This window comes from Meleagris gallopavo, chromosome Z, assembly GCF_000146605.3.
Source record: "Meleagris gallopavo isolate NT-WF06-2002-E0010 breed Aviagen turkey brand Nicholas breeding stock chromosome Z, Turkey_5.1, whole genome shotgun sequence".
In the NCBI taxonomy this organism is placed as follows: domain Eukaryota; kingdom Metazoa; phylum Chordata; class Aves; order Galliformes; family Phasianidae; genus Meleagris; species Meleagris gallopavo.
In genome coordinates this window covers 17,489,011-17,514,824 of record NC_015041.2, presented here as the reverse complement: position 1 = coordinate 17,514,824, position 25,814 = coordinate 17,489,011, and the positions used below count along the sequence as shown (strand labels likewise).

The 25,814-nt window shown below is 38.2% G+C and overlaps 3 protein-coding genes across 3 annotated transcripts in view; all 3 read right to left on the bottom strand.

Moving 5' to 3' along the window:
- On the bottom strand, nucleotides 1-22,481 carry NDUFAF2 (NADH:ubiquinone oxidoreductase complex assembly factor 2). The gene is made up of 3 exons (XM_019610410.2): nucleotides 22,310-22,481; nucleotides 12,863-12,903; nucleotides 1-569 (listed from the first exon to the last, which is right to left on the bottom strand). The coding sequence occupies exons 1-3, from the start codon at nucleotides 22,464-22,466 to the stop codon at nucleotides 306-308; spliced, it is 462 nt and encodes a 153-aa protein (XP_019465955.1). The 5' UTR covers nucleotides 22,467-22,481; the 3' UTR covers nucleotides 1-305.
- LOC104914906 (zinc finger SWIM domain-containing protein 6-like) overlaps nucleotides 1-25,814 on the bottom strand; it is a 537,827-nt gene that overhangs the window by 361,527 nt on the left and 150,486 nt on the right. The window lies entirely within an intron of this gene.
- Nucleotides 1-25,814, bottom strand: part of LOC104914911 (zinc finger SWIM domain-containing protein 6-like) — a 490,619-nt gene that overhangs the window by 343,791 nt on the left and 121,014 nt on the right. The window lies entirely within an intron of this gene.

Here is a 25,814-nt window from a genome sequence, read left to right as displayed (position 1 = left end):
TTCAAGAAAAAAGCAATTTAAAGTCATTTGAGAAAATTAACTAGAAAAGTTAGCTTCAGTGATTTAATGAATAACAGGAAAAGAAACACTTAAGAATGAACTTCCTCAGTAACCCATCCTGTTTTCCACTGAATTCAAATGTTTTGCAGTAGTATGGCACAATTGTGCATACTGAACAATTCTCTGAATAATTGTGCAAAAATAAACAAAACTTGGATTTAATACTACTTTATTGCACGCCCACTATATATAACAGCTGATTATGTTGCCTATTAAAGCATTTATCCATTGGCAATTTCTGTACATCAAAGCTGGTTCTTTTTACTACTGTCACTTCCTGGTGGCATCCAGGAACCCGGCTGAAAGGTACTTGCAGTGCTTGTTGGGTCTTGGGATGGCTCTTTCTTTCCATAGTAGGGAGCTGACGCGTGGCCTTTAACCTGAGTATGAACTGGTTCAGCAACAAGTCCCTCCTTATATTCCTTGGTCTGAAGGAGCTTATCCTTTTCATACACATCTTTTACTTTCTGTTTCATTAGTTGTCTGTACATCTCATTCTTAAGAATCTCCTAAAGACAAAGTAGAAAGAATTACATAAAACAGAAGGAAATGCAATGCATGATGTCGGAAAGAAACATTTTAAATGGTCACTGCTTTATTATCCAAATTTTCAAGTATATAAGTAAAATAAAACTTAACAAAACTGATTTTTTTTTTACAACCAATTTCAGCCCTAGTTTACAATGCTAATGTATTGATTGTTGAAGCAAAACTATATAGTGATGCCCCAATTTCACTATTCCATTAGATCAAAAAGGGAAAGTAATTCACCAGTCAACAACAAATGCACTGAAAATAAATTACCCTTAACACTGTTTTCTATATAGGACTTGCTACTAAACAGACATTTATCATTGGTGTTTCTTCCTGTAATGCATTAGGCCTATGACTTAAGGCATCTATCGTAGGCACAGTTTTGGGAAATGCAGATAGACAACTTTGTCTCTTAGTATGTAAGCCCAAACCAAAGCCAATAAGGAGTAAAATAAGTTTAAGGAGCTAGAACAGACCTGAAATTACTGAGATGGAACTAGTAATTCATGAGAAAAACAAACCAACCAATCCTATACTAGCATAAAGAAAATAAAGACACAAAACTGCCTGAGTTAAACCCTACCCCAGAGATCCAGAAGACAGCTCTGCATGGCCAACACATCTCCAGCTGATCACTTCTTGGCCAACAAAGGCCAACAGGGCATTGCAGCATGGACACTACATGCACCAGTACTTAGGCTGTATGCTATCTCTATCTATCTGCCTGGCACATTAACTAAAATGTACTGCTTTCATAAACACTCTAAAATCATACCTAGTGCTCTTGTACAAGTAAAAAAAATCCACATTAAAATGATGTAGTGAAGGAAAAGCTTACCTCCTCACTTGGATCAACTGAAGCCACTAACCTATCTGAAGCACAATCCTACTACAAAGCCAAAAAGCTTCCACGACGTGTTTAGAGAAGGCTTGTAAAACTTGCTGATTCAACATTATAGAACTGTACAGAAGCATGGTTGGGTACAGGTTAAAGGTGGAAATTCACTAATAAAGCTAATAAAGCTGACTCTGTGAATTGCAATTTGGCTGCTTGAACTTGATGTAAGTATAATTACTGGCCTGTACACAAGAATAATAGAAAAAACAGCTGCTTCAAAGGAACATACAAAGAAGTCCCAAAGTAAACACAAAGAAAATAGCCATGGAAAATACAGATGTTTGTCTTTTATCTCTTACCATATGTTCCCAAGCAGAAGGATGATTTGTACATTCTGCTAACAAAACTTGCCTATGCAGTCTGCCTATGGCAGACAGCTGAGACTAACAGAAGAGAAAAGCAGAAATGTGATATGAATTTTTATATTTTGAAATCAAAGACAACTTAATTGTAACCAGTGCCACTTAACAAGGAAGCTTAGAACTGTGATACTGGAGGAAAAAGTCTGTGCAGCTTTCTCCAAGTTGCAAATATATAGCAAAGCAGGGAGAAACTAGACCAGTGTACTTCTTTCTCAGATTTTAGGAATTGCATTAAGCTGTATGATACTGCAAAAAGCTGAGAGAACAAGTATGTGCAACATTTAAAACCACAGAATCACAAAATTATTAAGGCTAGGAAAGAGTTCTAACATCATCCATTGCAACCATCCATCTACCATCACTGTTGCCCACTAAACCATCGTCCTTAGTACTACACCTACATGTTTCTTGAACAACTCTAGGGACAGTGACTCCACCACCTCCCCGGGCAGCTCATTCCAGCTCATGACCACTCTTTTGGAGAAGAAATTTTTCCTAATACCCAGCCTGAACCTCCTCTGGCACAACTTGAGGCTATTCCTCTCATTCTATCACTAGTTATAGAGAAGAGGCCAATCCCCTCACCACAACCTCCTTTCAGGTAGTTGGTCTTCACTGAACTTCCTCCAGAGTAAGCAATCACAGTTCTCTCAGCCATTCCTCACAGAACTTGTGCTCCAGTGGCCACACCAGCTTCACTGCTCTTTTCTGGACATGCTCCAGGACCTCCATGTCTTTCTTGTTGTAAGGAATCCAAAACTGAGTACAGTACTCAAGGTGTAGTCTCACCAGTCTGAGAGGGACAATCACCTCCCTGCTCCTGCTGGCAACATTATTTCTGAAACAAGCCAGGATGCCATTGACCTTCTTTGCCACCTGACCACTGCTGGCTCATGTTCAGATGAGCATTTACCCAGGTCCACTTCTTTTTCTCCAGTCTTCCAGTCACTCTGCCCCAAGCCTGTAGCATTGCCTGGGGTTGTGACAAAAGTGAAGGACCTGGCCCTTGGTCTTGATGAAGCTCATACAACTGGCTTCAGCCCAGCGATTGAGCCTGTTTCAGATCCTTCTGAAGGGCCTCCATGCCCCCAAGCAGATTAACAGTTCCTCCCAGCCTGGTGTCATCTGCAAAATTACTGAGTGTGCACTCAATCCCCTCATCCAGATAATCAATAAAGATTTTAAACAGGGTAGGCCCCAATACCAACCCCTTGGGAACACCACTCACGACTGGACACCAGTTGGATGCAACTCCATTCTCTGGGCCTGGCCATCCATTCTGTCCTTCACCCAGCAACTAAGTCCTAGTTTGCCTGCCAATGGCTTCCAGCTTCTCCTGTTTCCTGCCCATGCTGCGTGCCTTTGTGTAGATGCACTGATAGCTGAGCTAACTGTCTCAGCCCCCACCTGGCACTATTCCCACAGGCTCATCTCTAGCGAGCTTCATTTTATCCCCTTCCTCCTTCATAAGGTGGAGGAGGAACATAAGAACATATCTATAGATATATATACGACAGTATTTTTAGAAACCTTATCATAGACATATGAAAAATTAACATCTTTTTCTTAGCCCTTATTTGCCTCTGTGCTTTAATTTTCAAATTCACAACAACAGAAGCAAGACACTTCATATGCCTACATAAAATGAAAATGAAAGCTGTATATAAATGGATTCACAGTCTGGAAGGGATGAGAGAAAACTTCTACACTCAAATGAAAATGTCATGTCAACTGTAATGCGTTCAACTTTTCAACTGTCAGCATAGCAAAATCTCTTTATCATATCTCTTAATTCTGTCCTCGTTCACCACATGCCTGTAAAAATTGATCATGATCTTACTGATTTCAAGGGGTGTTGTACAACACTATTTCTTATGGTGTTGTATTACCTCACTACTAAGAAACAATAGAATATTATCTCTGATATCTGAAGGCTGCACTGTAATCTCTGCTAGAACAGCATGAAATGATGTACTAAAATAGGATTGTAATTAACTTAATCCAAACAGCTACTTACTAACTTCAAAACTTTTTGAGGGATTACTTCTACACAATTACCTTATACAGCTGTAACTAAATTCCAGTGGTTTAAGCCCTTTTTAGATGATGATGATGTAACTGTCATTTGATTTTCAGACCCAGCTGCAGCTCTTTTATTAGCTTTCAGTGGTCAAAGTATAGTTGTATCTAAATAAATTCAAATAAGATAATCAATTTGCTTCCATGTACACATTTTAATGAAACAATTGTGTGCAATTTCATAGAAGGAATCATCCTTAATACATACTAAAAACGTACAGAATCTTCATAACCTTCCAAATATGACTTTAGACTATCTACATGGCTTAGTGTACTTAAACACAGTTGAAGCTGGAAAGGTTCCTCACCAAACACCTTTTGGTGCTGAAGGGCTTCCCATTCCCTGCTGAATAGCAGTAGACAGCTGGTGGGCTCTGGTGTCCATAACAAGTGGTCTATATATATGCATGCCACCAGAGCTCTCCTCTCCTCTCTTTCAGCTCACCTGTATGCAATGACATTTTCACTTTGAGGCTCTATTGCCACCCAGCTCTCTTCTGTTTCACATGCTCTATGGGGGGACTCAGGGTAGAAGTCATTTTTTCTAAATTTTAGTTTACACAGACAGGTTTAGAGCAGTATACATCTTCTGTAAGATGAATTATTTTAGAAAAATGGATAAATTCAGTATCAACTGCCCCAAAAACATACCACTGAAGCTATCTGCTGAAACATGAAAACACAAGTGCATAATGTGTTCTGACCTAGGAGGAAAGTAAAAATTTACTCAGCCCAACAAAAATAATTTCTCATCTTTCAGATAGAAATAGTTTTCTAAGCTTATTCATCCAGCACTGTCTTTAAACCACTGTATGACACAAACCCTCTGGACCTGCAGTTCTCAGGAGGCACACTGCATCCACAGAGTCAGAACTGTCCTTTACAATTTTTATTAAGAGAAATCTAAGGACTGGGACTTCGCTGGGGGATGAATAAATGCCTGAAAATACCCAGCCGTGTTTTATACCAACTGAAATCTCTACATCTCGTTTTTGAAATGCATCAACTCCCAGAGTTAGAAACTAAACAGAAATGATGTGGCCAGAACTACGTATAACTACAAGGTCGACATCTTATTTTGAAGTGGAATGTAAAAGAAGACGTTTTACTCATGGCAGATTAAAAAAAAAAAATCACCAAAGCTAGATGAGCAGTTATCTAAGAGATTTTAGACATTCTATGATTGGAGTTATGTGCCTTCAAAAACACGGACTACGATATCTCTAAGGTTTTCTTGAAGAACTTCATATTGTTATTATGAAAGGAATACCAAAGTGGACCTACATGGAATTTCAAACAGCTGTTCTTCATGCAGAAACTGATTTCTTCCACATATTCTGGCATCTTAATGGAGTAAAAGCTACATGAACAAAGAAAAAAGGATGACTACTCATGGAAGGAGTGCAGTCCAGGACATGTGGCTAGCTCCCAAGTGCACTGCTGTAAGAGAGATCATACTGTATTTCATGCCGCTGGCATGTGACTTTGCTGTGTCTGTTTCAGCTGTTACATCTCAGTGAGCTAATGAGGGATCTTCAGCAATTTACACGTTTCTTGCAAACTCTTGCAAGCTGTATTTTTGCTTAAAGATCCCACTGAACTCTAGTAGATGAGATGTATTGCTAAGTATTCTCTGTTATTTGGAAATTACAATCCCTAGAGAGGAGAAAAATTCAGATATCTGATTCCACCAAGAGGACTTTTGAGGGCTGTACATAGAGAATCTGTTTTGTAGAGAGAATGTTTGAAGTGAAGCATTCTTTCACTCTTACTGCTGCTGCTTTACCCTTTCTAAACAAAGAAAGAGCCTCACAGAAAAAATAAAATTAGTTTCTCTTGGTAGGAAAACATTACAAATACACCTGGGGTCTCACTCAGTACTGTGACCAGCCCTTGCACAGTAAATCTTGCAGGCAAATGCCTGTACTCCACCCTTTCTATGCTGCAGCATCCCTGAACTCCACAATCTGAGGAATTCTTCCTCCCCTTCCTCTTCCTGACTGTGTCACTCTAGTCTTCAAGTTATCTGTAGGTTACAGTCCTATTTGCTTCCATGTACCATTTTCAATCTCCTGAAGACAAAGGACAATGCAGACTTGTGAGCAGCTGTTTCTAAGGATGCAGGTGGCCAGACACAGTACCAATGTGATGATATACAACAGAATTTTTTTTAAGGTTATTTTAACAGACTGTTACCAATTCAGTTTTGTTCTACTCAGATGATTTTCTAAAGACACTACACCCAGGCCCACAGATATAAGGGCTTGATATATTACTAATTTTAAGCAAAGATGTCACCATTCATTTCAGATCGGTTTGTGTATTGAGGAAATGAAAAATAGCATATGTTGTTTTAGAATTTGTTCCAACTTTCTAAGTTATCTTAATGATACACTCTGATTTCCTTTGAATAGGGTTAGCTTTCCTCTATTTGGTGTTAGAACTGAGAAATATCTGGACAGATTAATGTTGTTCAAACTACAGAAAAACGTCACAGAACGATAGCATTTTAGTGCCTTGTTTGAATACTTTGTCTAGTCACGAATGAACTTGAATTTTGAGCTCTTAACAATGCATGTCTACAAGCTAGCAGAAATACTTAAAATAAAAACTTAAAAATGACAAACAGAAAGGAAGAAATCTCTTTTGAAACAGTGAGCATTCAAAATGTTGAATGTGAGACAGTTCAAAGTATCAGAAATTTTCTTTACTGACAAAATAATCAGAAGTCCAGCAAAGTGCTAGTTGTTAAGTCAAATAATCCATTTTGCAATATTGCCAAACGGGGTCACAAAACTCCCTTTTCCAGTTCCACAAGATAAATAGGCAAGATGAGATAACAGGCTATTACATTGTATTTCAAGACCAGAGCGCTTGACTTCCCTCATTAATGGGAAGCACTGCATGTTCTGACCCAGGGCATGTCCTGCTAACTCAACAACTGAGCATGAGCACAGCAGCACCAGGCTGCAAATAACAAACGATGTGGCCAATGAAGTGTCAGTGTATGGCAGATACAGAAAAGCAGTTTGAACTAGGAGAGTTTCTCTCTCTTCATTAAAATATTGATTTAAATCAAACACTGAATCAGGTTACAGCTAATTTTATACAGAATGTACTTGTTAAATATCTCTGTTCCATCAACAATCAGCATTTGTCAAACTGATCTAGGATTTGCTTTACTTAGTTGTTTTGTTTCCTCAAATCTCTGTCCAGTTGCAATATTAAACTATGGACTATGTTCTGTACACCTGGCATTATTTTTTAGAAGGATATACCCCATGTCATTCAAAAGTAAACTGATCCAAATTTTCTTTGTTGGATACATCACAATTTATGGCATCTTTCATTGTCTAGGCTTTGTAGCTTTTTTGACCTTTGAGTGTGTATCACACAAACTACCCAGACAAACTACTGAATGCACACAGCTGCTGCTTCGGAACAATTACTTTTGCTTACAACCTGCAACAACCCCTTAAACATTATGCAGATACAGAAGCAAACTTCCAATGTATTGTTGGAGCATGTTTCCAGCAATGGAAACTACTGTAAAGAAAGACAATTCCTTATGTTTGTTTGGCACAGATCACTCAAGTTGAATGCTGTTTTGTGCACTCTGAAAACTATTCTTATTTTGGATTCTTGGTGCTGTAAAGGAGCAGTGCACAAACTCTCTGATTTTAATCAGCTAAGAGCACAGAAGTTGCACTCCACAATCAGTGTGTGTTAGATCAATATATTATTTACCAATATATGTACAATTGTGCTTTACAAAGAGTCCTATATTTAGTTTTAAATGCAGTTCAGTAGGGGCTTGCTCCTGATTTACTTCTATAACAAAATCCAGATTTCTGAACAAAATCAAACACTAGTCCAAGACAGCCAAAACTGCAGAGAAGCAGCAAAAATCACAAACTACCCCAGAATAAAGGGCAGCGTACAGCCTTGGTGCCCACAAAGCAAAGGAGTAGCTGCAGTGTCAGTTTGGTCCCTACTTTCCCCTTGCTTAAAATATGATGTAATTTGTACCAGCTCTTTTCCTGGTACACGTTACTTCTCCATCCACCCTCATTCAGCTGTGCTGACAGTGAACTGGCAGACAGAGCCAATGCTCCATGCAGTCCCACCCACATAGACAGGAACAAAGTGGCAGCAGCTCCCTCTCTCCACTACAGCCTTTGGATCTGCAGCACAGGGAAATGGAAATCAGGAGACCCTTTGATCCCTCAGTCTTCTGTGAAGGCTGGCATTCACCTGTGTTTCAAACTTGAGGACAAAGTAAATGAGAGAAAAAACTCTTAAAATATAATGGCTTCTTCCATCTCTTTGTCAAAGTGACTTCACTGAGTGCTCCTTTTTATTAAGACTACTTTAGCTCAGCTCTGTATTGTCAATTTTTAATGCCCCTTCAAAGCGAGTAATAATCCTTTCTGAAAACATGCGTAATTTACTATGCAAAATGCTATTTGGTGCAAGTCAAATGATTAGAATTTTTCCTGGTTGTGATCCTGAAAAACAATGGTGGAAAATATTTTGCTCAGAAGAGCTGTTTATCTCTGTGTTTTCTTAACAGCATTTCCCAAAACCACAAATCATACTCTGCAGCTTTTTTAGTTGCTTCAGGAATACTCATTTGCTAAACCCTACTCTCCCTATAACCTCTATGTCAAAGTTCTCATTTTGAAGCTTCTCAACTGAAGTATATGAAAGAAGATAGGAGAAAAACTAAAATATGCAGTTTGAACAGTGTCAAAACAAAAGGCAAGTGGATTCTGTGTTGACTAATCTCTATGACTGAAGCTAGTTTATTTCATATAATCTCTCAAATAATAGTTATGATCAAATGGTAAAAGTAGATATGCATTGTGGGAACCATTACCCTGTAATTACTTGAGTGGAAGCTATCACTGAAACCTTAGGCTTACTAAAAAATCTGAGGTACATTTTTCTTCCCTTAACAAGGAAGATGTCAAAATAGATAATTATAGAAATGCCAGATATAGTTTGAAAAAAAGTTTCTTTTTATAACGTTTCACCTTCTACCCAATTGCACAGTTCAGAAGACACTGAGTTTTGTTACTGTGTAATAAGTAATGCACGTGAAAGGCAGTCATTCACTATAGTGTTTCCTATTACAATCTATTTTGTACTCCTTACACCATTTAAAGAAACATAAAACTCCATTTTGCTTCCCACAAAATATTCAATATACAAACATGTAGACATACACGTATGCATACAAAGAAAGAAACAGTGAGGATTTAACCTATGAATATCACTATCTACGCTATATATGGACAACAAAAAAAGGAGGCCTCTAGCGTACATAGAATTTACTTCCAGATCCGTATTCACAGAATAGTTTTTCTGTAGGTACACATGTGCCGATCGTGAACTATCACACTGGCAGGTTCAGAGAACTGCTTTCCTCTCCATGTCAGTTTTGCTAGCATTGCCACAAGAAGTTTCTCTGGTTTTAATGCTCACATACTCCGGTACTTCGAGACTGTCTGTAACTTCACTTCTGTCCCCAGTCAGGAGCACAGCTGAGTTATTCAGGCACCCCCAGGACATCATCAGAAGTAGTGCACAGCTGCAAGGTTTGTTACAGGGAAAAAAGGGGTTTACATTTCTAAATACATTAAATGTATTAAATTACGTGAAATACATTTGTGTTTCAGTTTAATAGACCCTGTTAATCTGATGTCCACTGAAATAAGAAATATTAAGCTTGTAAGTTACAAATAAAAAAAGCTTAAAAAATGCACTATATACTGGATATTTTTAATGTTAGCTACATCCTTAAAAATGCACCTCTTGGTTCCTTAACACCAGGCTTTGAAGCTGAAGACTCAGTGTGTCTCTAATACAAGATTTCTAAGCTACTTTTAATGATACTACTCTCTCAAATTTTAAATAAATGGCCCCTAGTGAGTGCAAGAGATGTAGAACGCTTATGAATGTCATGAAAACTGCTCTATCAACAAAGTCCTGAGAAGTTCTTGTTAGCAGATCTTTGCTTGGAATTCATGAAGGTACATAAAAAGCCACTCTTACAGGTAATAGACTGTTCAACATCTTTTAAATATGGAGAGTTCCAGTTTGGTGAATGGAAAAGCAACAGGAGACCAAAAAGAAAGTCCACAGGAGGATTTCCCCCTTGCCCTTTCTTCTTTGCAACTGAGACATGCAAAATACAAAACACTAAGATGCCATGTTTTAAGTCAGAAGTGAAATCTGTAATCAGAAGAAAAAATGGTGTCATGAGCTCACCATGCTGACCAGCGTAAATAAAGACAACTCACATTCACCCTCACTTCAGTGACTGATGTAATGATTCTGAGCCACATTTCCTTGGCCTACAAAATTCACTGGTTCCCAGGAGGTGCTCGCAGATACTATCACAGCAAGATATTCAGCTCATTTGTGAAGCTTCGCTATATTTCCCAAGTTTTATCATAGACCTCTCCAAGAGATCTGAATGTACAAGCATTTTGGCAACCTCTATCACCCACAGCGGAGAGCTGAATAAAAGATAAAAACATAAGGAAAAAAAACAAAAAACAAAAAAACCCACCACAAAATACTACATGGGGGATAGTAGGCAAACGGACCAAAGAAGTGGAACAGAAATTTTAATAAAGCTTAACATAAAGCTCAATATACAACATAAATTAAAAAAAAAGGGGGGGGGCAGGCTAAAAAAATGACAATCATAAAAAAGGAATTGGAATGTTTTTCTGCAGTGTTACAATGTGATGTTGACAGTAAAATGTCATTAAGGCACAAAAAAACCCAGTCAAGTCCCAAGAGAAATATGTAAAAGAACAAGAAGATTTGTTATACATAGATTCAACAAGAAACATGGTCAAAAATATTCCCTGGTTCCACACCTGCCAAATAGCAGTTTACCATATCAGCATTACTATCAAAACGGGAATATAATACACAATAGCTGCCCACAAATTTTGTGTACCTAAAGCACTGAAGCTAAACAGTTCTACATTTGACACCGAATAGTATTCTGCATGCACTTCACCACTATCTTTACAATTACACCGTGATATAACAGTTTCTAATTAAGGAGGAAAGTAGAACATGCATGTTACCCCATACTAATACAGAAAAAAAATAAGTCGGTATCACATTTAAAAAGCATTGCAAATTTTTTGCAAGAATTTTTAACATATGTGTACTTGAACTATCTTCCCTTATACAGGACAAAAACAACAACAACAACAAAAAAACAAAAACAAACAAAAAAACAATCCACATTGGAGATTTTTCGAAAGAAAAGGTAACTGCTATACAAATTGCTGGTATAATACTTCTGCTCTGATAAGGTCAATGCACTGCCCTGCAGGTAAAAAACCTAACTGCTAAATAGTTTTTCAGATCTGTTAATTCACGGAACTGAAGGTATAAGCAGTCTTGTTAACTCTGCAACACTATTCCCACTAGTCTTTCAGCCTCCGTAGGTTGCTTTTTTCTGGAACGTTCTGAATATTTTACACCACTAATCCACAGTTCTCTCACCTGTAGAGACTCCCTTTGGAAAGAGAACAACAGCTCCAGTGCCAGAAGGAGCTTTATTTTACAAATTCTAAACCCAGGGCTGCCCATGTTCTCTGGAGTAGGTTCATCTGAGCACGATTAAGAGTTTGGCTCTTGGAAATGATAGCATAAAATGCATTAAACACCTCGTGCCTTCAAGCATCACATGATATGATGCTTTCAACAACAAATGTTCTATGCATATAGTATACATAGGACATGGCCACTTAAAAGAGCAGTCCAAGCTTAGATGGAATGCTTACTGAGGTATCCCTTTTGCGCAAAAAATTAGGATTAGGAGAGAGGGAAAAAAAGTTTGTGGGTTTTCTTTTAGGTATATTAATTCCCTGGGTCCCATCATCTGAAGGTAAATTTAACATTTTCTTCCATTCACGCATGTAGTATAGCCCTTATCTCTGCAACCTCAGAGGCAAAGGATAAAAAAAGGCACAAACATTGAAAAGCTTTATGTTGCATGAGAGCTATGGCTTGTAAACATCATGATGAAAAGCTTCTCAAGCTCATCCAAATGTACAAGTAGGCAGGACAACATTTCACAATCAACGCATTTCAGAAGATCCAAGTGACCAAAGCTTTGGTCAAAGCAATTATTTCTATTGATGTAAGTCAAGTTTATGTCCCTATGGCTGTTAGTTTGAATCTTCTGTAGTAACCCACACTTTGCCTACTCAATCACTCCTAGCTAACACTTAGCAACTTACAATGCAAGTCCAGGGTAAGAAGTAGAAATGTGTGCACATGTGTGCATACACAGACCAGAGCTGAATTCATTCTACTCTTTACAAAGTCATTAGCATTAAAATTATAGGACATTTTGCTTCTTTGTTCCACTAGAAACCACTGAGAGAATAAGTCATGGCTACAACTCCCCCATCTCATTAGCAATATACAATGTTAATGCAGTCTGTTTGCTTTTACTGATGAAAATGCTGGCAACTAGATTTGAAACCCACATTTTAATATCGGCTACCTTGAAAAAAAGGTTGCATTAATTAGCAGAAGACCTGTCCTAAAAATTCACAGCAGTAATTTGAGAATTGATCTAAATTAAAAAAAACAAACCAAAAAACAACAAACTCTTGAATAACCATGACTATCTTAAAGACGTTAATTTCAAACAAATAAAAGAAACAAAGAACAGAACATTGGGGGTTTTATTTCCATGTGTTTTTCATTTTCCTAAGTATATACATCAAGTCTTAATGTTATTTCTTAAATTAGGCAAGCAACATACTAACTTCTCTCTCCAAAGCAACAACTTACTGGACAAGTAAGAACAAATAAGTCTACTGTAAAAGAATTACTGTAGTTTTAACTGCCACAATTGAAAATCTAAACACAATTCATATCTTACCTCAATGGTGGGTGGATCCTTTCTTTTTTTTCTTATCCAAGCTGCAAAAGAAATAAAATCAAATGTATTATTTCAAAGATAACAGACAGTATTACAACTCAAAATGATACTGACTTTGTAACAGAAAGCAAACATTTATATAAAAATTTGACACAACACAGCAAGCCAAAATAACATTCCTCTAAGTATCAAGTCCCAATATGTTATGTCCCATGTCAATACTCTCAGCCATCACAGAAGGAAAAAAGAACATGTTCCTGTTGTGAGAGCACAGCTTACACACTACCCAGAATGCCAGAATAGGGCTTAAGACGCAGCCTTTTGTTGAGCTTGCTACACAGAAAAGCAGAGTTTCACCCTGAGAAAATAACATGAAAGTATGAAAAGCTTTAGACTACTCTGGAGAAAAACAACCTCTGTATATGCCTCAGGCACCGTTAAAGCTTGAAAAGCTCTCATAGACATTAGTACTGACTAGAGTTCTTTCACGGGGTGCAAAATATAACCATAAACCTGCACAAGCTCTGTCTGCCTAGTCTCAGATAGGTTGCAAGGTTTTACCTGTTACATCAAAGGGAAGGTAGGATAACAGAAGGAAAGAAAGGATGCTCCCTCCATCTCAGCAAATTCATGGTAGAAAGGACAGCAGTAGATTTAGAGCAGTGGCAATGTTGATTGCCCTGTGATTTTGGTTTCCCATTATGAATTATAATCAACAGCTGTACGTCTACTCCTACCACAAGCTGCCTGTCAGTGCAGAGCTGACTGGAAACAACAATCCAAGGGGATTTCATTGCCGACAGAGAAGTGGCACCATGTCCAATCTTGCTTCATTCATCGAATGAATTATTACAGAGAGCTCCAATTCTGTTACCGAAATTGTTAGATGAACAAATTCCCTGACTGAGAACAAGTCAATATGCATCTCTCTTCAAAAGTACCACTACCGAGTTGCAACATTTTCTCAAAACTGTTGAATTGCTAGGTGCCAGTTAGCATATTGTGTAGACATTTTGATTTTCTTCCCCGTTTCTACTTTTTAGATGAATTTGCAGAAGCATGCACATAGCAGCAAGCAGATGGACAAATATTAAGAAAGCAGATAAAAGGCATAATGTTCTTTAATTTTTTTGGATAATTGTTACTATGCTTGAAAATTAGAACAAAAATGCCATTTTCATTATCACACATTATCACTCACACACCATATTCCTGGTCATTTCTTTCTGAAATGATATTAGAAGGGGTTATTTCAAATTTTAATCTTCCAGTTCCACTGGATTTTGAGGAGAACTGCAAATAAGTCAAGCAGCAAGTTCCAAGAGCTAACAGCTGCATGGAGCCACAATTTCACCTGACTACTGAAAATGCAATCACCCATACAATGAACCACTAACACTACTCTGCTTCATCAACATGATTAAACTGATTTTAGGAGGAATAGCTTAAAATTATTGTAAGACTGGAATTAAATCAGGAAAAATGTCATTACACAGCTTAGAAATCAGTCGCCACGGCAAAGCCAATAGCTCTAATTCAAGGTTAATGATAAAATAATCTTCAATTACACGAAATTGTTTGTTTCTTGTCCATCAGATGACAATTTCTGAAACATATTTTCTTAAGATTGTCACGCATATATTTATGAATATCAATACCTGTCAACTCAGTAGTCTTCAAGTCCTAGCAAAGATAAGACCCAAATATGCAACTGGGGGGAAGTGTCTGAGTACTGAATAGCAACATCAAACTTTATTCAAAAGTTTTATGTTAGTAGAAAGCAAAAAGAGTCCATCACAATAATTCAGTTACAACAAGATGACTTTCTCCTTAGTTCTGTAGAATTAGAAAAGATTCATGTATTTGTAGCATTTTCAAGCACTTTAACTTTATGAGAATTTCCAAATACCAAATCTGACAAGTCCCACACCTAAGCTGGTATGCTGACAGCTTTGCAGGCACTCTTTGAAAAAGGTTCAACAATGTTATTAGAAAAAAACACCGCACAAAAGCCTTTCCTCCTGAAAAAAAAATCATCGTTGTTCATACCTAGCAACAGTTCTAACCACATACAGAAAAGCTAGAAAGTGCTAGAAATATCAAGTACCAAGAAGTATGTTTAAAAGATGCAGTTGGAGAAAAATGGAAAAGTAGTAGCTTAAAATGTTTGGTGAAAACTGAAGTGTTAGGATACTTTCCATGAAGTATCATCTTCTTTCCTTTCCATGCCTCATTTATTTGTCACTGGAAGTAATTTGTTACAATCCCACTGGTCTCAATTACACTGCTCTCAGCACCTAAAAATGACTTCATTTTGTTGAAATTGCCAGTATTTTCTTAAAATGAAAACATTTTCACAGCTGCATCCTAATTTCAACAGGTTACAACTTAGTAATTCTTAAATATAATCTTAAAATTTGAAATTCTACAGAAAATGAGCTGCAGCTACAAACTATTGCTGAAACATAGTCACTACAATAGATTTTTACAATCAGTTATTTCTGCAATGATTTTCAGATGAATGGAATACTTCTGTTAAAAGATTTTATCATTTAATCATCTGCCTGAGTACAAGAAGTCACAAACAGCACAGTGAAAGGTAGTACACTGTGTACAAGTTATGTCAACAGACCTGAGAATTGAGGAGTGTTATGCAACTTGTTTTCATTCACAGAATGGCCAGTGTTGGAAGGGACCTCAAAGATCATGAATCTCCAACCCCTCCCCACATGAGGGCCACCAACCTCCCCATTTAATACTAGACGAGGCTGCCCAGGGCCCCATCCAGTCTGGCCTTGAACACCTCCAGGGATGGGGCATCCACAATCTCTCTGGGCAGCCTCTTCCAGCACCTCACCACTCTTTCTGTAAAGAACTTCCCCCTGACATCCAACCTAAACCTTCCCTCCCTCAACTTAAAACCATTTCCTCTTGTCCTGCAGATATCTACACTTTCAAAAAGTTGATTCCCTTCCTGTTTGTAGGCTCCGTTTAGGTACTGAAAGGCTACAATGAGGTCACCCCTCAGCTTTCTTTTCTCCAGGCTAAACAAGCCCAGCTCCCTCAGCCTGTCTTCGTAGGGAAGGTACTTCAGCCCCCTGATCATCTTTGTGGCTCTCCTCTGGACCCTCTCCAACAGCTCTCTGTCTTTCTTGTACTGGGGGCTCCAGACCTGGACACAGTACTCCAGATGGGGTCTCACAAGAGCAGAGTAGAGGGGGACAATCACCTCCCTGTCCCTGCTGGCCACCCCTCTTCTGATGGAGCTCAGGATACCATTTGCTTTCTGAGCTGAATTAATTAATTAATAATATATCACAGTTAATACAAACACTCAAAAACGATCAAACTATCCTCAGTTTATTTCTCATACCATTATCCAAATATATTATTATCAACATGTATCCATTTAAATTCACAAATAACACACACAGTTATCATGCTCTTCCACAATATACAGTTATCATCTCTTCTACAATGTTCTTGTGAAGAAATTGGTTGTCCACGGTTTGGATGGGCGTACGCTCTGCTGGGTAAAACACTGGCTGGATGGCCGGGCTCAAAGAATTGTGGTCAATGGAGTTAAATCCAGTTGGCAGCCGGTCATGAGTACTGGGGCCACTTCTATTTAACATCTTTATTAATGGTCTTGATGAGGGGACTGAGTGCACCCTCAGTAAATTTGCAGACAACACCAAGCTGGGAGGGAATGCTAATCTGCCTGAGGGGAGAAGGGCACTACAGAGGGAGCTGGATAGACTGTATTGATGGGCCAAGGTAAACTGTTTGAGTTTAACAGGGCCATGTGTCGAGTCCTGTGTTTTGGTCACAACAGCCCCAGGCAACTGTACAGGCCTGGGGAGGAGTGGCTGGAAAGCTGCCTGATGGAAAGGGATCTTGGTGTACTGATGGATTCAGTCAGCTGAACATGAGCCAGCAGTGTGCCCAGGTGGCCAAGAAGGCCAATGGCATCCTGGCTTGTATCAGGAATGGTGAGGTGAGCAGAACTACAGAAGTCATCCTGCCCCTGCACTCAGCACTGGTGAGGTCCCACCTCAAGTACTGAAAGGTGAGACGGGCCCCATAAGTGAAAGTAAAAAGTCAAAAAGGCTTCACAGTGACTGAGAATAAGGGGAGTGAAGGGGAATAGTTAGAGATAGTTTATAGAAGCAAGAATGTAGAACTTGTTAGAAAATAAGGGATGGCAGACTCTGTGTCTGGGATAGTGAGGAGGATGAAGGCCATAATCATAAGGGTTTGAGAACAGCCCGAGGACGTCTGGCAGGGAGGTGATTAGATGTCCACAGGGCAAGAAGAAACCGGTTTGGGGGGACGCCCCCCAAAAGGCCAGGAGTTTACAGTGAGAAAGGTCAGAAGCCTTTGTGAGGATAACAAGTATTGTGCTCAGTTTTGGGCACCTCAGTACCAAAATGACCTTGAGGTGCGGGAGCAGATCCAGAGAAGGGCAACAAGGCTTGTGAAGAGCTTGGAGAATATGCCCTACAAGGAGAGACTGAAGGAACTGGGGCTGTTTAGTTTAGGGAAAAGGAGATGAGAGGAGACCTTATTGTTCTCTTCCAGTACTAAAAGGTGCTTACAGCAAGAGCTCCACAGGACAAGGGGAAATGGCCTCAACTTGCACCAAGGGAAGTTTATGTTGGATATCAGGAAAAACCTCTCTACAGTAAGGCTTGTTAAGCACTGGAATGGGCTCCCCAGGGAGGTGGTTGAGTCACCAACCCTGAATGTGTTTAAAAACCATTTGGATGTGGTGCTCAGGGACATGATTTAGTGGAAGACTGTTAGAGTTAGGGTAGTATGGTTTGGTTGTGGTCAGACTTGACGATCCTGAAGGTCTTTTCCAACCTGAGCAATTCTATCATTCTATAATTCTATTTTTCTTTCCATCTACAAAAAGCAATTGAACACATGCTATACCAGAGCTATCACTTTCCTTCTTTTAATACGTGTCAGAATTACAAATTTTGTTAGTTTAAGTCTAAATAAAACTTGCTGACACAAATAACGGAAACCATTTTCCAACTTACTACAGGTAATTTCATTTTACCATTCACATTATTACCATACACATTATTATCTCTAATGAACTGCATTAGAAAATCATTATTTAATGAAAAATTTATTCACTACTGTGTAACTGAGAAGTATAACAAAAATGTACTAGAATCTCTTCATAGCCATAAGATGAATTTAGCTTTAATATACAGTATCTCCTCTGTGAAAATCCATTCCAGAAACATTTTACATAAAGCACAGACTAAATACAAGATTAAAAGCACAGAAATTTTCATCTGAATTCAGTGCATTCTGCTATATTTTACTTCAGTCTCAAATAGTTTCGTCAATATTTCAAAAGCAACACATTTTTCTATTTTTTTTAGATTGTTCATCTGACCACTCTTCAGGTGAAAGAATAGGAGGAACTTAATATACTTAATCTTCAACAGTTTTCAGGTGGAAATATTTTGAGCACCCTATCTCTGATTCCCATGCAGGCAGGTGTTATGAGGTATTTGACCACACACACACTTTTAAAAAAAGTCCAGTGACAGTTGCAGCTAGAAAAGATTTCCACATGAACACTCGTCTTACACATTAACAAAACAAAGTGCTCTCACACCCTGTCAGCCAAAATGCTTCAAAATGGCTAAAGCAGCAAAGTTTACATATACGTACTGACCGCAAGTAAAACATGCTTGTATGTCCCCAAAACTTTAGTAAAATGGATTGATTGCCTCTGTTTCTTTCCTATCAATTATGGTAGTGCTTTTAATTTACCTGGATGGCACTTCCTGTTTTCTGTATGCACTGTAATGTCACTTCTGTCTGAAAGGAATTTTGCAATATAGCTAGTCGTTTTCTACCTTAAGACCTTTGCATTCTTTTACTAGCGCTCATTTGCATTCTCATTAGTATGCATGAGATTTTCATTGAACTTTAAGACTCCTACTGGCATATAAGGCACTGTAATGAATGTAAAAGTGAGTATGCAAATTAAGACTACCATTAATCACTGAATGTTACCAGGAAAAAAATGCAAGACAAGGAGTAGATATGAGCTTTATTGCTGCATGAAGCATGCAATCTCAGAAATCACTGTAGGCATGTAAAATTGCTGATCTCCTCTTGGGAGCACTACTAACATGTCCTGAGGAGGTAAATTACATACTCTACAGTAGGTCAACATTCAGAGTTACCATTACAGAAAGGTTATCTATTGGCTGCATCTGTATTGCCCAGGGAAAAGAAAAGCATACTTCCTTGCCTTGTACTAGAATATATTTTTGCTAAGATTAAGCCTCTTATGTAATCTTCAAATTGCGTGCATGGATTAGAATCATTAGAACAGTTTAGGTTGGAAGAGACTTTAACAATTATCCAGTTCCACATACCTTCTGACATGGGCAGGGCTGCACCCCACCAGCTCAGGCTGCCCAGTGCCCCATCAAATCTGACCTTGAATACTTCCAGGGATGGGGCATCCACAGTTTCTCTGGGCAGCCTGTGTCAGTGTCTCACCACCTTCCAAGTAAAAAAAATTCGAACATCTAACCTAAATCTTCCCTCTTTTAGTTTAAAGCCATTCCCTCTTCTCCTATCTCTACAAGACTGCATATAAAGTTAGTCCACCCCTCCTGCTTGAAAGCTTCCCTCAAATATTGGAAGGCTGCCCTGATGTCCCCTCTGGAGCCTTCTCTTTTCCAAGCTGAGCAAGCCCAGCTCCCTCAGTCCTTCCTTGTAAGGGAAGTGCTCCAGCACTCTGATCACCTTTGCAGCTCTCCTCAGGATCACTCTAACAACTCCATGTCTTTCTTGTGCTGGGGGCCTCAGTCCTGGATGCTATTATGAGATGGGCCCTCAAGAGGGCAGAACAGAGGGGGACAATCCCCTCCCCAACCGGTCACCTCTCTTTCAATGCATCCTAGAATGCAGTTTGGCCTTCTGGGCTGCAGGCACACAATGATGGCTCATATCCAGCTTTCATTCACTAGGACCCTCAAGACATTCTCTGCAGGATTACTTTCTAAATTCAACCACAGTATAAAAAGTGCACAGTCAGTTAATGCTAAAGAGAACACATGGAATTACAATTCTATTTTTACAATATGGAGTATGCTTCAGTTCAACAGAAACCTTAATGGACATTCAAGCCCTCTATAGTGTCCATGGGTCTGATTAACTTCAGAAATTAAATCCTGCACACCACTTTAAAACTACTATCTTTAAGAGGAAAACTCAGGGTACCTTTCAGCCCTATACTCAATAAACTTCCAGGACTATGCAGGAACTGAGCCTACAGTTTGGATGTTTGATACATCTACTTGCTTTATAGCTTCCTACTCGGTCTCACCCTATTTAATATTTATAACTTGATTAACACAGTTCCCAAGTTACCTTAGTTTACTAGCTGTACAAGCCAGTATGCCTTAGAAATACAATGAGATTTTCCTAGATCCCCTTCATATTTCACTTCAGTCTCTTTACTCCCCTAAGCAACCCATGACTGATTCCACGCAAGTTTTTGGCCCTTAAATATTTCCAGGGACAGTACTTTTGTTCATAAAGGTTACAAGACTTTCCTAGCCGTACAGTGTGATATAAGGAAATTGAGGGAAGTGCCAGGATGAGTGGCTTTACATGACATAGTCGGTATGGATTAGCTACTAGTGAAAAAGCTGTGCCTGGCAGAACCAAGCACAAGTGAAAGCAGCTCCCTAGAAAAAAAAGGAGAGGAAACAAGACAGCACAGATTTTAGCACAATTCTTCAAGTGGAAAGACTGAGAGGGCTGGGAAAGAGAATGCTAGTGCTGAAAGAAAGTGTGGGTAAAACTGAAGCAGAGACAATGTAAATGTCAGACCACTTGCATGCTATTTAGAGAGAATGTTCCTGGAGATCTAAGAATGTGCCTAGCAGAGAGGATTTAGAAAACAAAAACTACCCTCCCAAAAGATCAAAGAATAAAGCCTTCTAATCTTACACTAATCTTTTAGCATTCAGAGGAAACAGCAAGTGCTTCAGAGACGCTCCTGCAAAGCCTCAGAATATTTGCTGGAACGATCAGAGTACACAACAGCATGAGCTATCAAGTGAACACCCACAGGAAGAATGCACTGGAAATTTTTCAAAAGTCTGGATAGAAGATAGCAGACTGAAAGTTAAACACAGACCTTTAGAGCCTGGGAAGCATCCGATTTCCCCTTTCCTCATAAAGAAGAGAACTAAAAGGATAGAGTTAAAGAGCCGTCAGCTAAGTGTGTCTAAAACCCCTGTGTTAAACTATTCCTAGTCAGCTGACTGATTTCTATAGTATCACTTGCACTCTCCAGTCTTTTCACAAAATCACAGAATGGCTTGAGTTTGAAGGCATCTCAAGGATAACCAAGCTCCAACTCCTCTGCCACATGCAGGGCCACCAACCTCCATATCTAATACTAGATCAGGCTGCCCAGGGCATTCTTTCCCATTTCTTACTCAAATTCTTTTTCATTTCACAGGAAGCAGAAAAGAAATAGAGAGCATTCCACAACATTAATTTACATCCCAAAATGTAGCAAATAAACCATAATTTCCTAATTATTCCATAATTGAATAGCCTGTTCAAATACACAATTAGTATTAGTTTTGGCTACTAAAAACTATTTTAAAAACTCTTTATATTGCTTAAATTGACATTGAACAAAAAATTGGTTAGCCTTTTTTTTTTTGGTGGAATTCCTATGCTTCAAGGTTCCTTGCTTATATAGTGTTCATAAATCATACTTAAAGCCACTCCAGGCTAAATCTCCTACAACCTCAAGGAACAACATACAATCCCATTCTCCTTTCTCTCTTCCAAAGGCTGCTTAGTTAATCTTGAGGAATTTCTCTACTTCCCTGAATTTATCTGAAATTTTGGGACATAGGAAGAAAATTTTCTTAGAACTGATGTAGGGGAAAAAAAAAAACAACAACATTAATTGCTTTATGGAGTCTCCAACTCCCTATAAGACTAAGCAAGGAAAAGTACTGGAAGCCGGATATGGCGATTAAAATAATGATTTAAAAAAAGCCCCATCACTGTGCCACCAATAATTGAGCTGACCTACAAACTGACACTGCAGTAAAGGCATAATTAGCAAGTTAGTTTGGTTATTCTATCAGATCCCCCTCCGGCACAAATATTTTCACATTTAATAGGAGAAAGTCATAATCAGGCAGATTTTATTTACATTTTTATTACGTACTGATTTCCTAAGCATTACTTATCCTTATTTCTAAAGGAGTCACTTTAAAAATTCATATCAAAGCAATTATAAAAAAGCAACCCAAAATGAAAGGCAAGAGACAGCCTATTCATACAGAAAGGCATTCCATTAAAAAAAAAAAGAATCTAAATTCAATGACAAAGTTATCTTGAAATAAAACCAAAATATTCAAGATTTACCTTCCCATTCTGTTGGAAAGTCACCCATCTCATACTGATATGCTTGCCGATTTACTGCTTCTACAAACCTTCTTTCAGGCTTAATTTGCCCTACAGTAAAAGAGAGAAAAAGTAAAAAGAAACAGTTATATATGTATACACATATATATACACACATACAACATTTAAATTACCAATTATGGTATCGTTTTGAAAGAACTCTTATTCACACAAATATAGTGATGTCTGGAAGATAAAAAATGAAGGATTAAAATAGTGAGAAAACGATTACCATCAAGATATCTATTTGAGATGCTATCTATTTCAATAACTTCATCAAAAATTTGTATGTTATACTGCCCATTTGGATTATTAATGGCCCAAACTGTCTACCTCATTCTACCTCAAGACTAATACTCCCTTTGAAAACACTTCACTGAGGACTTGTAAATCAAACCTGCATTTCCCTTTATTCAGATATCTTCCACCTATACCTTTGCTGGTAAGGGTCCAGAAACTTGAAAAGGCTATAGAGGCAAAAAGTTACCACAGACTTCATTGGTGAGCTCTGCCAGATGTTCAAGCCACATCAGACCCATTGGTGGCAATGGCTCTGGGCATGTGAGCCTTTCCATATGCTTAACAGCTAACTATTTACTGCATTAAAAAATGAAAAACATGAAGATCACTCTGATAGGAAACATTAAATACATTAAAAGAGGAGCCATTGTGGAGAACCTGTATATCTACAACCCACTCAGATTCCGCAACAATCAAAAAGGAAAAACTGAGGTTTGACTGGTGATACAGAACACAGCAGATACATTGTCTGAGGAATACATAGTGTCTATTTAAGATTTTTAAAATTATATTTAAAATTTTTAATCATGCAGCCTTCACTTTTTTAAGTCCCAGAATCTTTTAAATCTAGTAGACAATAGAAAATATGTAAAATTTCTCCATTCTTCACAGAGAAAAGAATTATCATTCCCCAGCCTCTTTTTGCCAGGCCCATGAGGTTGCTATGATTTGGCATCCTGAGGAAATACTGAAATAAACATCCACATTTTTTTTTCCTACTGAAAAACAGTCATTGCAATTTACTCATCTCTGCATACTACTTCTCATTGTTAAGTATCAAGCTCAGCAAAACAGTAAGAACATCCATAGATACTGCTGATTCTGTATGAGTCTAGGAATTAACACTCTTATTCATTACTGTAAAGTCACCACTTTATACTGCAAACACAGCACCATTTAAACAACTGCCCAGTATTTGAACTCGACACAGATACAAGAACAGTGTGATTAAACTAACACAAGCAGAAGTAAGAGAGTGTATTTTTCCATTTCCTAACACAAACACTGATTGATGCTGGTAGTGAGAATTCATTGCACTGTAATTTGCAGTCAGATTGAACAAGATCATTCAAGTCTTTAGAATACTTGCAATATATGACAGAATGATCAAAGAAGAGATTATCAAGGCAGTTTCAATGCATTTGTAGGTGTTGGTGCCATATCTTGGGATTGTCCTCTAGATGTTAATTCAGATCCCACAAGATGACTTGTATAGATTAACTCTGTAATTTTTTATTTTATTTTATTATTATTTCTTTTAATACTAAGGAGAATGTGGTTATTGGTCACAGTCAACACATTCATGAAGGGAAGATCCTGTTCAACTAACTTAATTTCCTTTTACAACAAGGTCATCCATCTAGTTGACCAAGAGACGACAACTGATGCTATCTTCTTGGATTTCAGCACAGCTTTCTTCCTTCTGGACAAAATGTCCAGCATACAGCTGGACAATGCATTTTCATTGCATTGGAACATTACACTTCAAGCAGAAAGCCTGTACAGACTTGAGTACATCTATAACATCTAAACAGAATGTATCACTTAACAGGCACACTTTGAGTAAGAATCCAGACCAGCACAGAAACCATCAATAAGTATGGTAAACTAAGCAGAAAGAGAACTAGAAGGCCTAATTTGAATCGTGAATAACCATACCTAACATTTAGTCTAACTACTTTACATTGATGTCCTGAAAGCTGAAGAATCAGCGAAGGAGCAATTCTGATGCAGATGATTCTTCATTCTTAAATGAACGGTCACGAGCTGTAGACAGTTAAGTATCTGCTCTACCAGAAGTGTCTGGACATTAAAATGTGTCTAGAAATATCATTTTATTCACCTGACTGTCAAACAGCTTATGGTGAAAGAGAAGATTCACAGTTTCTACGCATGCTCGGGATCTCCAAAAAGCTTGACAAACAGTAACTGTTACTGCAACTGCAGAGAAAAGTACTTGGGACTTCAGACTGAAAATTCTCCAGGAAAGAAACCTGCTTTGATGCTCATTTCAGACTCTGTGCAAGCATATGCGGGCCATCCTCTGCTTTTTGGTCATTGCAAGATGTTCAAACTGGTCGAATGGGTACAAGAACGGAGTTCTTCTCTCTAATATTAAATAGTTTAATAAAATTACAATGCTGTGAACAACTATGAGCTGCTGAGTAGCCAACTTGTGTTCACCTACTTCTATGTCAAAGATGTGAATGATGGCATCCTGTGTTGTAATTCCTGAAAAGAAAATCTAATACTATAAAAAGGATGTACCTGTAGCTCTACTAGAGATAACAGCCCATGGATTTTATATTTATTTTGTATTTATGCAAACTTTATGTTTTGAAAGCTTGCTGTACTCTCCAGACAGTGTCAGTTTAAAAATACCTTTTATTGCAGTCTGACTGAGAAACAAACTCTCTCAGTGGTCGCTGAGATTTAAAAAGCTCTGCCAAATGCTCTGGTGCCTGGTCCCCCAGCAAGATATATCAAACATGGTCCCTATTTCTAGCTCACCAAAAAGCCTTGCAAATTATCTCATGAAAGCAGCACAAAGCCCCAAACAGATAATACACCTTCACAAAGAACCTCTGTTTTGTAAATTAATCTACAATAAAATTACTGGAAACATGCAATATCACAATCCTTTTTCCAACAAAGGTGCAAATAAAGCTAGTACAAGCACCACTTCTGGAACAGCTGGTGGATGTCTGGTGCTCTGGCATGTAGAAGCTTATTCCCAACTGTTCTTTTAGTTTGTTTTGGTCTATCAGATTCAAGAAATTGTTATCTACCACTTACTGCCAAAATGTGAAAAAATCCAGGAATGAAGTACCAAATATTTTCTGTAAACGCACAAAAACCTATTTAAAACAGGGATTTAGCATGTATAAAAGGGAATTTAGCAAGTAGATATGAAATGGTACAATAACTTGTATTTCATAAATAAAAACAATGTACGAAGATAAACAAAACAGCAGTCATGCAGAGAAGAGAAATGGACAAATGACAGCAAGGGTATGAATTGTAAATGAAATGAAAAGAAAGTTACAGCTGTGGATAACATCAGTTAAGCAATACGACCCAACAAAGCAGTGTTACATTCTGGTTTGAATGATTAATTATGTTTCAATTATACATAATTGACAAACTCTCATTTGCCTTTTTTTTT